This window comes from Rattus norvegicus, chromosome 3 (genome assembly GCF_021556685.1).
Source record: "Rattus norvegicus strain SHRSP/BbbUtx chromosome 3, alternate assembly SHRSP_T2T, whole genome shotgun sequence".
Classification (NCBI taxonomy): domain Eukaryota; kingdom Metazoa; phylum Chordata; class Mammalia; order Rodentia; family Muridae; genus Rattus; species Rattus norvegicus.
In genome coordinates, this window is record NC_141536.1 from 144,711,619 (window position 1) to 144,727,458 (window position 15,840).

Genomic DNA, 15,840 nt, shown 5'->3' on the forward strand with positions numbered 1-15,840 from the left:
ACCCTCTACACGGGAGTTCCGATGTTTTTTATTTTTCTGCAACAATTCACCACATTCTGTTCAAGTAGACTTTTATTTTATTTTGTATTTACCACTCGCCACCTGCCTTTTTTTTTTTTTTTTTTGGTTCTTTTTTTCGGAGCTGGGGACCGAACCCAGGGCCTTGCGCTTCCTAGGCAAGCGCTCCACCACTGAGCTAGATCCTCAGCCCCGCCGCCTGCCTTTTGTCTCATGTAGCCTAGGTTAGCCTTGAATAGGCTTGGTAGCAAAGGATGGCCTTAAACTCTTGCTCCTCCTGTCTACACCTCCAAGTGTTAGACTAACTAACAGGCGTGTGCCACCATGCTTGGCTTTTCAATTCTCTTTGTGTCTGTGTGGATAGCAGAGGAAAGCTTGCAGGAAGCAGTTCTCTCCTACTGTCTGGGCATGTAAGAATTGAACTCAGGTCATCAAGCTTGATCGCAAACATTTCTCTCCCTGAGTAATCTTGCTGGTGGTCCTTGGTTGATACTTTTATGTTATTTTAAAAAGTCTTTATTGAGCTAGGTGTCTACTTGTAATCACAGTTCTTGGGGAAGCTAAGGAAACGAGGATTATAAGTTCAAGGGTAGCTTAGGCTATGGCATAACAAGACTGTCAGATGGAGGGGTCATTTATAAAGGACTTTATTGAGGAATCATTCATCAGAGTACACTCATCTTAAGCTAAGGCTTGATGACTCTTTCATACGCACACCCCTCCCTCTGTACCCGCCAACCAAGCTTGAGGTGATATTGGACCCCTCAGAAGACTGTCCACTCACTGTGTTCCATACCTCTGCCATCCTCAGAAGGAAGCCTTGTGTGCAGCGCTGCATTTCAAGTGAGTCCTGGCAGCACCGGCAGCTTATTAAGTGTTTTTCTGGCTGTGTTCAGGATCCTGGTTGCAGGAGTTTAGGACATGGAGGTCTGATGTAACTGGTGTCCCAAGGCAATTATGTTGGACGGAGAGAGGCCAGAAGTTAAAGGATGTTTTTTAAAGACTTGTTTATTTTATTTGATGTGTATGAGTATTTTCCCTGCATGTATGTATGTGCACCACATGGCATGCCTGGTGCCTTTAGAGGTGAGAAAAGGTTGGTGGATTCCCTCTAGCAGGAGTTATGGGTGGGTAAAAGCCACTATGTGGGTCCTGGGAGTTGATCCTGAGTTCTCTGCAGGAGCAACAAGTGCCCTTAACCACTGAGCCTCTCTCCAGCCCCTGATGGCTATTTTTTTAGGAAGTGAAACAAAAGTATGAGATGGTTTCCTGGATATGAGAATGAGAGCTGGAGGTGTCAGAAGGACATCAGCAGAAGTCATCTAAGCTTGAAAATACCATGTATTGAGAGCTGAGAGAGAGAGCGCTAAATAGGAATGGTGGGAGAAGGCTGGAAGGGGAGGTTTAAGCAGAAAAGAGATGCCTTTGGATCCCTGGCAAGAGCAGGAAACTGAGACTGCCTTTTCACTCTCTTAAGTATTTACTGAATGGTGTTAACCCTGGCCTCTGCTTGGTATTGATGGGAGGGCCTAAGGGGTTGTTGTACTACTATTCTGAGGATGGCTGCTGAGTGGCCTGGGACTGAGAGGAAAGATGAAGACAATTCCTGAATACCAGGTATTGATTAGTGGAGGTAGTAAAGTTTTACTGGCACTAAAACAAGTAGAGTTTTTCCAAAGTTTATTAGCTGCCCCTTTCTTTTTTTTTTCTTTTTTTTTTCTTTTTTTCGGAGCTGGGGGCCGAACCCAGGGCCTTGCGTTTGCTAGGCAAGCGCTCTACCACTGAGCTAAATCCCCAACCCCTGCCCCTTTCTTTTTGATAAATATATTTTCCATCCCCATCTTCTCTCTCCAGCAAAGGTTGCTGGTACCTTGGAATGTCGCTTTTGTGCATCCACATCTCTGGCTTCTAATGTGTAGTCTGAGCCAGGAATAGACAGGCTCTGACTCCAGAAGCACAGTGAGTTGCTGTATGTTTACAGAAAGACTATTTATATAAGGAACAATCTGGAAGCAACCTAAATACCCAAACCCAGGGCAAAATATTAAGGCAGATTTTGGGCTAGCTACTAGAGAGACTACTAGGTAGCTGAGGGAAGGCTGTTTATGGATTTGTTGCTACTGGAGAGCTAAAAGGGCAGACTGTCTATGGGCATGTCACTACTAGTGTACGTACATTAAGAGCAGAGCCGGTGGGGTTAGAGAGATGGCTCAGTGGTTAAGAGCACCAGCTGTGGGGTTGGGGATTTTGCTCAGTGGTAGAGCGCTTGCCTAGCAAACGCAAGGCCCTGGGTTCGGTCCCCAGCTCCGAAAAAAAGAAAAGAAAGAAAAAAAAAAAAAAAGAGCACCAGCTGCTCTTCCAGAACTCCTGCGTTTAATTCCCAGCACCCACATGGCAGCTCCCAACTGCCTGCAACTCCGATTTCAAGGAGTCTGACAGCCTCATAGAGACATAAATGCAGGTAAAACACTGATGCACAGAAAATAAAAATAAATGGTTTAACAAGAGCAGAGGTCTCTTCGATGGATTTGGTATTAGAGGAGTTAGGTGCTGATTTTGTTATCACTGAGATTTTCCCCCTCAAATGTGAAGTGGATGTAGTGGTGGTAATGGTTTTTAACTCCTGGTGGGATTGTGGTAAAGTCATGTGAGATCCTTATCACAGAGCCCTTGGTAAGTAAAGCTTGTACTAAGCTATGCACGTGGATGGTGTTTTTGTTTCTGTTCTGTAGACTAGGTCTCTCTCTCTCTCTCTCTCTCTCTCTCTCTCTCTCTCTCTCTCTCTCTCTGTGTGTGTGTGTGTGTGTGTGTGTGTGTGTGTGTGTGTGTCCGTCCTTGACTGGCCTTGGATTCATTCTATAGACCAGGTTGGCTTGAAGCTCTGCCTCCCAAGTACTGGGACTAAAGTCATTCACCACTCTTCCCAGCTGTGTTTTTTAAATGATGATGATGATGAGGATGTGTGTTTATAGAGGACAGCTTATAGATGTCATTTTCTCCTACCATGTGGGCTGCAGGGATCAAGCTCTGGTGTTAGGCTTTATCTGCTAAGTCCTAGTCATCTTGAGGGTCATTGTGTGTTTGGCTTTGAGATAGGGAAACCTATGCAATCTTCCTCTCTTAGTCTCTCTAATGCTAGGATTATGAGCCACCATACCCGGTTTACGTGAGTTATTAATAGTTCAAAATTGGTGTTTACTCTAGTAATTATAAACTGGCAGCTTGGCCAGTTGGAGCAGGTCCTAATATTCTTGCTTTTTGTTTTGGCAGCACTGGGGATGGTGCCCAAGGTGTTACACATGCTACATGCTAACACATGCTCACTAGGCCCCACCCTTAGCTCTGCAGTTGGCAGTCAGAAGGACTCTTCCCTTCCAGGTTCTTCACTCTCTACCTTGCTGTTTTGTTTGTATTTCTATTTTAGGTGTGTGTGTAGTGTGTGTGTGTGTGTGTGTGTGTGTGTGTGTGTGTGTGTGTGTGTGTGCGCGCGCGTGTACGCCCACACATGCGCATGCACTTGATGTCCACAGCATGAACAAGTCAACATTGTAGCCCAGAATTAGAACAGGCAATCTCTGCTCCTCTGAACATGCTTGTGGAGTCAGCCTTTCCCAGGACTTGGCAGGGTCTCTCCAGCTCTCTCCTTTCCTTGGTGAGCCTAGGTATGTTGGTTTACACAGTAGCTTTCAGAAGTATTTCTTAAACTGGAAAATCCTGGGTCTCTATACTTTTAGAAAACCACAAGAATTCTGCAAATACTACTTTGTTAGTTCTTAATTACATTATAGCAAGTTTTCTTAGGTTTAGTGGTTTGAGGTTTGAAAGAAGGTTAAACATCTGTTATCCTTCAAGTTTCTGTGGTTCAGAATTCAGGAGCAACCTATCTGGGAGAGGTTCTGGTTCAGGCTTGCAGTTCAAGGTGGCTTAGTCATAGAGCTGGGGACTTAGCTTTGAGTTCTTGAGGGGACGCCTTGATTCCCCACTATACAGGCCTTCCCACAGATGTAGTACCTGCTTGTTCTCTGCTTTTCCATGATGGGAACCCAAGAGCATAGAGATAAACGTAGCAGTATTGTGTATGGTAAATACACAGAAGTTGCTGGAGGTAGTGGTGCACGCCTGTAATCTCCGTGTTCAGGGGCAGAGGAGGAGGCCAGATTGATCAGTTCTAGGCCAGCTAGAATCTTGTACAATAAGAACCCCTCTCCCAAATAACATTACCCCTACTCCCAAAATAAAATAAGTTGATTATTTTCTTTTCAATATTTAGGTTTTTAGGGGTTAAATCAGGCTGTCTCGGCAGCAAGTACCTTTACCAACTGAACCATGTCACCAGCCCGAGGTTACTATTTTAACCATTTTTTTTTTTTTTTTGGTTCTTTTTTTCGGAGCTGGGGACCGAACCCAGGGCCTTGCGCTTCCTAGGTAAGCGCTCTACCACTGAGCTAAATCCCCAGCCCCTATTTTAACCATTTTAAGCATGCAGTTATATATTTATTTATTTTATGGTAAAATATATATTTAGAATTAGGCAGTGTAAGGCACCTAGCTGGTAAGATGGAAATTATCTCAGCTATAAATTGATAGACAATCAACTGTGTGGAACCATTTATTTATTTATTTATTTATTTATTCATTCATTCATTCATTCACTTAATATGTGTTTTGGACTGCATGCATATTTGTGTACCATGTCACATGTGTCTGGGGCCCTCAGAGGCTGTCAGATTCCCTGGAATTGGCATTACAGATGGTTGTGAGCTGCCAAGTGGGTGCTGGAAATTAAACTGGGTCCTCTGGAAAAGCATAAGCTACTGTTCTTGACTGCTGAGCATCTGCCCAGCACCAATAGGCACTTTGTGTGACTGCTTTGGAGTCTCACACCAGTTCTTCTGCCGCATTCACTTAAGCAGAGAGAGGGCAATTGGATCCCACTTTTTTTTTTTTTTCCAGAGCTCGGGACCGAACCCAGGGCCTTGCGCTTGCTAGGCAAGCGCTCTACCACTGAGCTAAATCCCCAACCCCTCCACTTTTTTTTTTTTTAAAGATTTATTTATTATATATAAGTATACTGTAACTCTCTTCAGACACACCAGAAGAGGGCATCAGATTCTATTACAGATGGTTGTGAGCCACCATGTGGTTGCTGGGATTTGAACTCAGGACCTCTGGAAGAGCAGTCAGTGCTCTTAACCGCGGAGCCATCTCTCCAGCCCCCGGATCCCACTTTTGAAGGCAGGGGTATGCACCTGTTTTCATAGGTCCTGCTTTCCTCTGGTGTGAGGGCTGAGACAATGAAGATATATATGGGCACGTTCAGAGGACTCCTTTGCTCTCTGTGTTCCTCCTTTATGGTCTTGATGATTCCTCACAGTCTGCTCTCATTACTGGCTCAAGGTCAGAATTGGAAGAACTGGTATGGATGAGCAGCCACCCAGGCTTGAGTGGCGGTTAGGGCTGGCTGTTCTGTTCTGCCTGACTTTGAGTTCAGTTACTTTCCTGTCTCTGGAGTGTCAGGAAGTAGGGGCTACTTCAGCACATTCCTACTGAAAGAAGTCCACTGCCTATATGCTAATGTCAGAGGCTGGGTCTCAAAACCATGCTTTCTTTGAAGAAAGCTTATATTCTCTCCCCTCCTCCCCCCAATAGTTATACATGTGGGGGTCAGTAGAAGGAAAAAGAATTTTGTATGGAAAAGCTTTGGGGACTGGGGTTCCTATGGGAAATGGTAGTTGAATTATTAGATTATGCTTCTGCTTTGGTCCTAGGTGGAAGAGTTAAGCTGTAAAGGATTGTGGAATATTACTCAGCGTGACTCCTCCTACTGAGGGTTACGTTATCTTAGAAGGAGGGTTAATGCCTGTGCTCTTTCTCCTTTTTTGTCCTCTTTAAGATGAGTCTGCTCTGCTGGTATGTTTGTCAAGTCTTTGGGTTTCACAGAAGGGAGCATCTTCATTCATGCTTTAAAGTTACTTTAAAGATAACAGGGGTTGGGGATTTAGCTCAGTGGTAGAGCGCTTGCCTAGGAAGTGCAAGGTTCTGGGTTCGGTCCCCAGCCCCCCCCCACCACCACCACCAAAAAAAAAAAAAAAAAAGGTAACAGCCAGCAAAGGTTTGATTCTCTTTTTATGATTTTTTTTTATTAGTTTTTATTTATATGAGTACACTGTAGCTGTCTTCAGACATACCAGAAGAGGGCACCAGATCCCATTACAGATGGTTGTGGGAATTGAATTCAGGACCTCTGGAAGAGCAGTCAGTGCTCTTAACCATTGAGCAAATCTCTCCAACCCGAGGTTTGATTATCTTAAGCTTGCAGACATTTTGAAGTCATTGTAAAGACTGTTTGAAAGAGATACTTGTGGTTAATCTCAAACAATTATTTTGGTAATTGTTGATTACACAATAGTGATCTGGCATCTTGACATTTTTATGTTCTTATCCTATTCTTTTTTTTTCTTTCTTATTTTCTCTTTCCTTCCCTCTCTCTTTTTTTTTTTCTTTTCTTTTCTTTTTTTCAGAGCTGGGGACCAAACCCAGGGCCTTGCGCTTGCTAGACAAGCGCTCTACCACTGAGCTAAATCCCCAACCCCTCTCCTTCCCTCTCTTATCCTCCTTCTTTCCCCCCTTCTCTTGTCTTCTAAATGATAAAGCCCGGGCTGGGCTAAGCTGTGGCAGTTTTTTCTTTAGCCTCCTGACTGCTGGATCACAGATGGGACCCACTGTGTCAGGCTGTCAGACTTTTCTTGTCACCCGTTTATGGGACTGAGTTAGGTAATTCAAGATTTCATAAAGCACAAAGAACCCATTGGAGACTTTGTAGACCAGAGAACTCCCTGGAGGCCTTTCCTGTAGGCCTTGTAGACCAGCATATTCTGGTCCAGGGACAGCTTTTTTAAAACATTATTTGTGAGTGCCTGGGGATCAGAGGAGAGTTTGCTAGGGTTCATTCTCTCCTTCTACCATGTGATCCTGCTCAGGTTAGCAGGCTCGGCGGTAGGCACTTACGGGCTGCCATCCTGCTGGCTCTGAACTGTTTGGGAAGCGCCATCTGGGGTTTAGCCGCCCATTGGTAAGGGTCAGGCAGAGTTGCTGCTTTCTGAATTTCCTTGTTGCTCTTTTTTTTCCTCTCTTCACTGTCTGACTAATCTGACTGCATTCTCTCTCAGAAACACTCCTCAGTCCTACTCCTTCTGTTTTTAAAATAATTTCTTTCTTTCTTTTCTTTTCTTTTTTTTTCCGGAGCTGGGGACCGAACCCAGGGCCTTGCGCTTGAAATCATTTCTTTCTTAAGATAAGTTCTCTAGCCCAGGCTAACCTCAGACTCACTATGCAACTGAAGAGAAGCTTGAAGCTGATTTAGCTGCCTCTGCTTCCTGAGTGCTGAGATTCCAGATGTGTGCCACAGAGCCCAGTTTCCACAGCCTTCTTGCCTCACGGAGAACTCCTACCATTTCCTAGAGTCATCCCTCTTCTGCAGAGGTGTCTCTCTTTCTTCTCTTCTCCGGCCCTCCCCTTCTGCCTTTTGCTTTTCTGGGTCCTACTGTAATTACAGAATCTTCTGTTGTCAGAAGTGTTGCTGTTTCTGCTATTCCTATCTGTAGACAAGGCTTATTGTGAGTTCCAGGCTAGCCACAGTTACATAGTGAGACTTGTCTCCAAAGAAAAAAGACACCTGGTGAGATGGCTTAGCTGTTAAGATCACTGTTCTTCCTGAGGTCCCAGATATGATTCCCAGCACACACAATGGCTCAGAACAATCTGTAGCTCTACTCCTAGAGGATCCAACTCTTCTGACATCCAAGGGCACTCTGTGCAAGTGCTACATAGACTTACATACAGGTGAAACACCCACACATATGAAATTAAAGAAACAAAACCAAAAACCTGAAAAGAACAAAACAAGGAAATGTGAGCTCTGGCTACAATGCCAGTTACAGAGGATTCTCTGCGGTTCTTAGGTATGTAGTGAAGTGGGGTTCTGTATAACATGAATGGAATACTCACGACTCACACGTCAGTCTCTGCCCATCCCCTCTTGCCTGTCTTGTAGTTGGTCAAGATGACATGTGACCAAGCCATGTGACATTATTTGATGAAAACAGTCATTATGCTAATCTCCTGTATGTAGTTCAACCTAATAGTCTGAAAGTTTAGTCAGTTCTTGAGTCTAGTTTGCCTCGAGGGTAGGGGGTCAGAGCAGATGTGTGTGGGTTCTCTTTGGGGGCCTGTAATTTACTGGCTACATCAAAGGCACATCATAGAGCCCTGTGACTGATGGACCTAAGCTCTCTCGAAGGCAGGTAGCAGCTGTGATCTGTAAGTTCTGCTGGGTTAGTGCCTAAGATGGTGATAAGTGCTGCTGCTTTTTATGACATACAGATAGGTCCCCTCACCCAGGAGTAACTTGTGTCCTGTCACTTTTTTTTTTCTCTTTTTTCTTTTTTTTGGAGCTGGGGACTGAACCCAGGGCCTTGCGCTTGCTACTGAGCTAAATCCCCAACCCCGTCACTTATTTTTATTTTAAGAATATTTATTTTATTTTTTATGGGTATGTGTATAGTACCAGTACCTGAGTATATGTTTCAGGCCGATGCAGCAGTCTGCAGGGTCAGAAGAGAGCACTAGATCCCCTGGAACTGGAGTTGTGAGTCATCATGTGGTTGTCTACAAGAGCAGTAAGTGCTCTTATGTGCTGAGCTATTTCTCTAGCCCCAACTCTGTCACTGTAGAGAAATGGAGAAGACAGGCCACCTTTAAGAAACACTGTCCCTTGGCTACTGTGGAGCCTCCTGGATCTGCAAACAGTTGAAATATCCCAACACAGTACACTCTTCTTGTAATTCCAACACTTGGGAGGCAGACTGGAAGTTCAAGACCTGCCTGACAATAGTATAAAAGCAACAAAAACTCAATGAGTTTGAGGCCAGCCAGGTCTACATAGTGATCTCTGTCTCTAAAAACAAAATAGTTTAAATTACGATTGGAGAGAGAACTCACTAGTAAAGAGACTGGCTGCTCCTCCGCAGGACCTATGTTCACTTGCTAGCATCCGTATGACAGTTAACAACTGTAATTTCAGTTCCAGGGGCTCTAGTACCCTTTTCTGGCATCCATGTGCTGCACACAGGCAGACATGCATCCAGGCAAAATACACATATACATAAAATTAAAAATTAATTTATTTAATTACTGTGTTAGTTAAGATTCTTTTTTTGCTCTGATCAAGGCAACTCTTTCTTTTTTTTTTTTTTTTTTTTTTTTTTGGTTCTTTTTTTTTTTCCGGAGCTGGGGATCGAACCCAGGGCCTTGCGCTTCCTAGGCAAGCGCTCTACCACTGAGCTAAATCCCCAACCCCAAGGCAACTCTTATAAAGAAGACATTTAATTGGAACTGGCTTATAGTTTCAGAGGTTCAGTCCATTATTATGGCAGGAAGCAAGGTGGCATGTAGGCAGACATGGTGCTGGAAAGGTAGCTGAGAGTTCTATATCTTGATCCTGTAGGCAGTGAAAGGAGAATGTGAACCATACTGGGTGTAGCATTATATGACCTCAAAGCCTGCCTCCACAGTGACACACTTCCTCCAACAAGGCCACACCTCCTATAATAGTGCCATTCCCTATGAGCCTATCGAGACCATTGCTATTCAAACCACCACAATTACTTAAAACATTATGTATATATGTATGTGTCTGTATGCACATGTGAATGAGTGTAGGTGCCTTCAGAGTCCTGAGGGTATTGGATCTCTTGGTGCTGGAGTTCCTGGAGTTTTGAGTCACCCAGTGCTGGGTCTTCTGTAAGAGTAGAATGAGCTTTTCCCTGCTGAGCCAGTTCTCCAGCTCCTCTCAGAGTCTCATAGAGCCCTGTATGATTGCCAATTTGCTATGTTGTTATGAAGGTTCTTGAACATTTGAACACTCATATCCTCTATCCCAGAGTACCAGGTCACCAGCTCATGCTGACACACCCAAGTTCGTTTTGTTCTCAGACAAGATTTTGCTTTAAACAATTATTTATTTTGTATATTCATGCACACAATGGCATGTATGTGGGAGTCAGAGAACAACTATAGGAGTTCATTCTCCTTCCATCATGGAGGTTTCAGGGATTGAACTCAGGGCATCAGGCTTCTTGGTGGCAGGCACCTGTACTGCTGAACCATGTCTCTGACCAGGTCTTGCTATGCAGTATATGCTGGCCTTGAACTTGCAGTGGTTCTCCTGTGTGCAATCATAGGTGTATGCTACAATACTACCTTCTTGGGGGATGAGTGTTTGACTATATAGCTTCAAGCTGACCTACAATTCTCAATCTTCTACCTCATGACTGCTAGGATTATAGAAATGTGCTACTCTGCTCAGCTTCTCTTAAGTATTTTAGCCATAGAAAGATTTAACACAGGAAATCAGGCTCCTATAAAACAGGGAAGGATTGGAGTTGTGGGACTCAAGGATGCTGTCTTTGGAGAACCAGTTTGAAGGGCTATCAATGCAGCCTAGGCTTCTGGGAAGTCATTGTTGGCATTTCGCTCCCACCACTTCTCTCTAACACTGGAGTAATTGGTGGCTAGACATTTACTGTGGAAGAGCAGAGGCCGCATCCAGGAACTCCTCAGTGCTCTGACGTCGAAGGCCAAGCTATGGAGTCAGCAGTTGCATTTTAACAGATTCTGATTGACATGTGAGTGGTTGGTCTGATCACTAAACTATGGGTCTCTGTCACCTTGATTGCCTATTGGAAGGGAACAGAAAGTTTGTTTTCGTAACTCTTTTTTTTTTCCTTTTCTTTTTTTCGGAGCTGGGGGCCGAACCCAGGGCCTTGCGCTTGCTAGGCAAGCACTCTACCACTGAGCTAAATCCCCAACCCCTGTTTTTGTGACTCTTAATCTAGAATGAGTGGAATGGAGATCAACATAGTGCATAGGCTGAACTGGCCACAGTTCTGCATCCTTCCAGATAGTGTGTATATATTTACCTCCCTTTATCAAGAAGTAATAGCCAGGTGTGGTGGCACATGCCTTGGATCCTGGCACTCTGCAGGCAGAAGCAGATAGATCTCTGTGAGTTCAAGTCCAGCTAGGGCTACATAGTAATGCTCTGTCTCCAAATAACCAATCAGAAAACAGAAAACTCCAGACATGAATAACGAAGAAGGTGAGGTAGCTCAGAGGCCAAGGAGACACTTACCATCAAGCTTGAGTTCTGTACTTGAGATCCACATCATGGAAAGAGAATTAACTTGCAAAAGTTGTCCCTGACATCACTCTGTGTGCTGTGGCATACCTGTGCACACACAGTTAATAAAATGTAATACAAACATAAACACTTCATGTAACAGTGTATCTTCCGTGTGTTGTATCTCAGTACAAGAGGAATCATCTTGTTCTCTTCGGTGTCTGCACAGAACTTCATGATATGGTTTAAAATGCTCAAGAACAGCTAGCTGTGTTGGCACTCACTATAATCCTTGTACGTAGAAGGTAGAGGCAGGAGGATCAGGAGTTTGAGGTAATTTTTACCAACTTAGTGTTTGAAGCTAGTGTGGGCCCTGTGAGACCCTGTCTCAGGAAACCAACCAAGCAAACACAAACACAACAAAAACCTCAAACACAGCTGAGGAAAAGCATGGACACATGCTGATCTATAGAGCCAGGAAGTTCACATGTGCTTCTTGATCCAGAGTTCTCGGGACCTGGGTACATGCCATCTCTTTACTGGTACTGTGACCGACTTCACATGAGTGGACTCAGACTGAAAAGTTCACAGTTGATCAACTAAGAAAGGACTCTTATTTTCTTATTTGTTTTTAAGGATTCATTGATTTGTATGAATCTGTTGAGATCTTTTACAAAGTCTGAGTGTGTACCCTGTCAGCATGCACGAAGAGGTCAGAGGGCAACTTTGGAGTTTATTCTTGCCTCTCAGATGGGCTTTGCTTGTGCAACTCAGGTTGTCAGTCTGTGTGGCGAGTGCTTTCACCTGCAGAGCGTCTCATTTGCTCTAGAACAAGACTTTGATTGTTTGTTTGTTTGTTTGTTTGTTTGTTTGTAGACAGGGTCTCTAGTCCAGGTTGGCCCGGGATTCGTGCCATTTCCTCCTGCTTTTAGCCTGTGAGGCTCTGTAATTACAGGTGTGTCATCCATAGCCTATGAGTCTTGAACCCCAATTATGCAGCATCACAAAGTGTTAAGGGTTTAGTTTTTTTTTTTTTTTTTTTTTTTGGTTCTTTTTTTTCGGAGCTGGGGACCGAACCCAGGGCCTTGCGCTAAGGGTTTAGTTTTGTTTTTTCTCTTTTTGAGACAGTATTCATAAAGCCCAAGTTAGCCTGGCCTTAAATTTACAGTAATCTCTCTGCCTTAGCCCCTGAGTACTGGCATTGAAGGCCAGTTCTACCCCCCATGCCTGCTTTTAAAATGGCAGGACTTTGGTGCTAGAGAGATGCTTACTTCAGCAGTTAAGGTCAGCTTTTCTGGAGGACCTGTGCCTTAATTCCTTAGCACCCACATGGTGGCTCAAAACCATCTGTACCCCCAATTCCAGGGGTCCCCATCCCCTCTTCTGACTTCTGTGGGCTGCAGTAGGCATGCAGGTGGTGCACAAGCACACATGTAGGCACAACACTCATACAAATAGATAAATCCTTAAAGACAAAGAAGAAAACACTTTTGTAATTGTGCTCTGTGGGAAGAGGCTTGGCTGTTTTGAACAGGCATTAAAGCAATAATTCCCTGTTTTCTGACTCAGGTATCCGGCTCATATTGAAGACATTGACTACGAAGAAGGGAGAGTCCTCATCCATTTCAAGCGGTGGAACCATCGTTACGATGAGTGGTTTTGTTGGGACAGTCCTTATCTGCGTCCTTTAGAGAAGATACAGCTGAGGAAAGAGGGTTTGCATGAAGAGGATGGATCTTCTGTGAGTAGCAAATCCCTGGAGTTCTGTAGTGAATGAGGCTGATCGGCTGCAGGAGGTCGTGCTAGGCTTTGATTTTCAGTGGACATCTCAGTAGCCTCTGGAGAACAATCCTTGCCTTGACCTGTGGTGGTGACCTTCAGGTCTTCGTGGACTAGGACTTCTTAAGAGTTCAGTTTTCACCTGTTTGGTGCGATTGATGTGTTAGTTCATAAACTAACTTCACTGGGCTTCCATCCGTATGAATGTGATCTTATGTCCCTTAGAGACCACTGTTTTCCTAGTGTGCAAAATACTACTGAGGGAATAGTAGGTCTTCAGGAAAAAAACCGTGTAATAAACCAGGTGTTGTGGTTCCTCCTAGTTCTTAAGAGGTGGATTTCTTTGAGTTTGAGGCCAGCCTAGTCTATAAAATAAGACCTTGTCTTAAGCTCCACTACCACCACCTCTCCCATGCCAGGAATGGTGAGATATGTCCCTAATCCTAACCCCGAGGGTGTGGAAGAACAGGAAGACCAAGAGGTCAAAAACTGAATAACCAAACCAAAGCAGTAAAGCTGTTACCTCAGTGCTTGAGAGGCAAAGGCAGAATGCGTGCTGGAGTTCCAGGCCAGCATGCTTTACACAGCCTGTTCTAGACCAACCAGAGCTACATAATGAGACCCATCTTTTTTTTTTTTTTTTTTTTTCTTTTCTTTTTTCTTTTTTTCGGAGCTGGGGATCGAACCCAGGGCCTTGCGCTTGCTAGGCAAGCGCTCTACCACTGAGCTAAATCCCCATTCCTGAGACCCATCTTAAAATCAACAAGAAACAAGACTATTCTTCCACCAAATTGTTGAGTAGTGAATGAATGGTTAAAATCCAGACGCACTGTGTCTGGAATAGTGTACACTAGGTAAGGTAACCTGGAAGATCCTTTGCTGTGCTGTTAAGCAGCCATTTTCTGTGTGGATCCTGAGCTTGTTTTATATAGTCTGATGATCCCTGGAGGACTTGGACTTGGTTGGAGTGTTTCAGCTTTTCTAAATTTCATTATTGTTCCTGTAGCTCTAATTGCCTTCAAAATGGCATACAACTTTTACTTTTGTTGAAAGCACACATTGAGACATCTGTGGTAGCCCTTGGTTGGTGGTAGCCCTTGCTTTGGGATCTGCCTCAGCCTGGATTCCAGTTTCCATTCTAAGCTCACAGAGGAACTTGAACTCTGGCTGGCCTTTCCGTTATGCCTTTTCCCTTTCAGTGTAGGGTTGTTGATCGCTGTTTCACTTCTGTGGTCATCCGTGGTGTGGGGCTGCAGCTGTGCTGAGAGAACTGCATGGCATAGGAAAGGTCAGGGGCCCAGCAGCAGTGTGGCGGGCAGGAAATGCCGTGAGTGCTGCTTCCCTGAAGATGAAGTAGCCTCATTTCTGCCAGCTCCTAAACTAGATATATTCCCTGATGGCTCAGGACTCTTACATTCCCTTTCATTATGAATCCTGGATAGTGGAAGATTGTCTCAATGTTGTCCTGTGCCTACCTAGGCCTCTCCAGCTTAGCAACCCCTAGGTCTTAGCCTTCTTGTTTTGTTTGTTTGAGACAACAGGATCTCATTATGTAGCCTGGACTATGTAGAGCAAGTTAGTCTGGAACTCACTGAGATCCTCCTGCTTCTGTTTTCTGAGTGCCTAGGTACCTTTTTTAGATTGATTTCTTTACTGTTGTGTGCATGGGTGTTTTGCCTATGTATGTGTATTTGGTATGTTGGGAGGTCAGAAGAGAGCATCAGATTTCCTGTAATTTCAGTTACTGATGGTTATGAGCCACCATGTGGGTGCTGGGAGCTGAATTCAGGTCCTCTGCAAGGGAAATGAGTGCTCTTAACCTCTGAGCATCTCTCTCGCCCTAGCCTTATTTTTTGTTTCCCTACGCTGAATATCAGAATCATCTTGCATCTTAATAGCCCATTCTAATTCACTCTTGTTGATCTGTGTGTGTGTGCGTGTGTGTGCGTGTATGTGTGCGCGTGCATAACTTACGCCATAGCACAGGTTTTAGGTGTCAGAGGAAGCCGTGTAAGAGTTGTCCCTTGTTCTAGTATGTGTGTCCTGGGGAGGCTGTGAGGCCTAGTAGTACTCGCCCTCATCCGCTGAGCCATCTTATTAGCCCTTTGTTTATTTTTGGAAAAGAATTTTTTTGTGTGGCTAAAACTGACTCAAACTTCAATCTTTTGCCTTAGTGATGCTCGTGCTAGGATTACTGAGTCTCCTGGCACTGTACAGCCCCCCTTACCGTTCACATATACCCAGCTGCTTTTATGAGTTGTGCTGTGCTGTGCTGTGCTCCCTAGGAATTTCAGTTGGTAACTGGACGTTTATTTTTTATTTTTTTATAGGAATTTCAAATAAACCAGCAAGTGCTTGCTTGCTGGTCTGACTGTCGATTTTATCCAGCCAGAGTCACTGCTGTGAACAAGGATGGTAAGGTGTTCAGTTGTGGTTGTTTCTGCTTCTGCTCTAGGGGAATTTTATAGTATGAGTACTTAATAATGTGTCAGGATTTATTACCCAGCAATATGTTTTCAGCTGGTACTAGGCATGTTTCTGTCACAAGCAAGAGATTATAAATGGAAAGAAAGCTGGATATGAGGGAGGGATTTCCTATAGGTTCACTCTCCATCAGCAAAAGAAAGAGAGAGAGAGAGAGATATTGGGAGGAAGGAGATTCATCCTTTGCTGCTAAATTTCAGTCATTATTTCTTCAACTAAGCACTGTGGATTCTGCTGAGAGATCTGTGGTTTTTTTCTCTTTAGAACTTCTTGATATTTTGGCAAAATAGATATCATTCATTGTTTATTTGTGAACAGTTTACAAATTAAACATCAACAAACATTTGAACATATGCTTTGGATACAAGGTGACTAGGGTA

General features: G+C 44.1%; 1 protein-coding gene across 10 annotated transcripts in view; it reads left to right on the plus strand.

Moving 5' to 3' along the window:
• Positions 1-15,840, plus strand: part of Phf20 (PHD finger protein 20) — a 106,354-nt gene that overhangs the window by 36,312 nt on the left and 54,202 nt on the right. For 5 of the 10 annotated variants that reach the window (NM_001107795.1, XM_087652325.1, XM_087652324.1 and 2 more), the window contains 2 exons: positions 12,767-12,938; positions 15,307-15,391. In NM_001107795.1, the coding sequence (NP_001101265.1) occupies positions 12,767-12,938; positions 15,307-15,391 (257 nt within the window). The remainder of the gene's footprint in view (positions 1-12,766; positions 12,939-15,306; positions 15,392-15,840) is intronic. The other 5 variants (XM_087652335.1, XM_087652334.1, XM_087652331.1 and 2 more) reach the window with 1 other exon arrangement.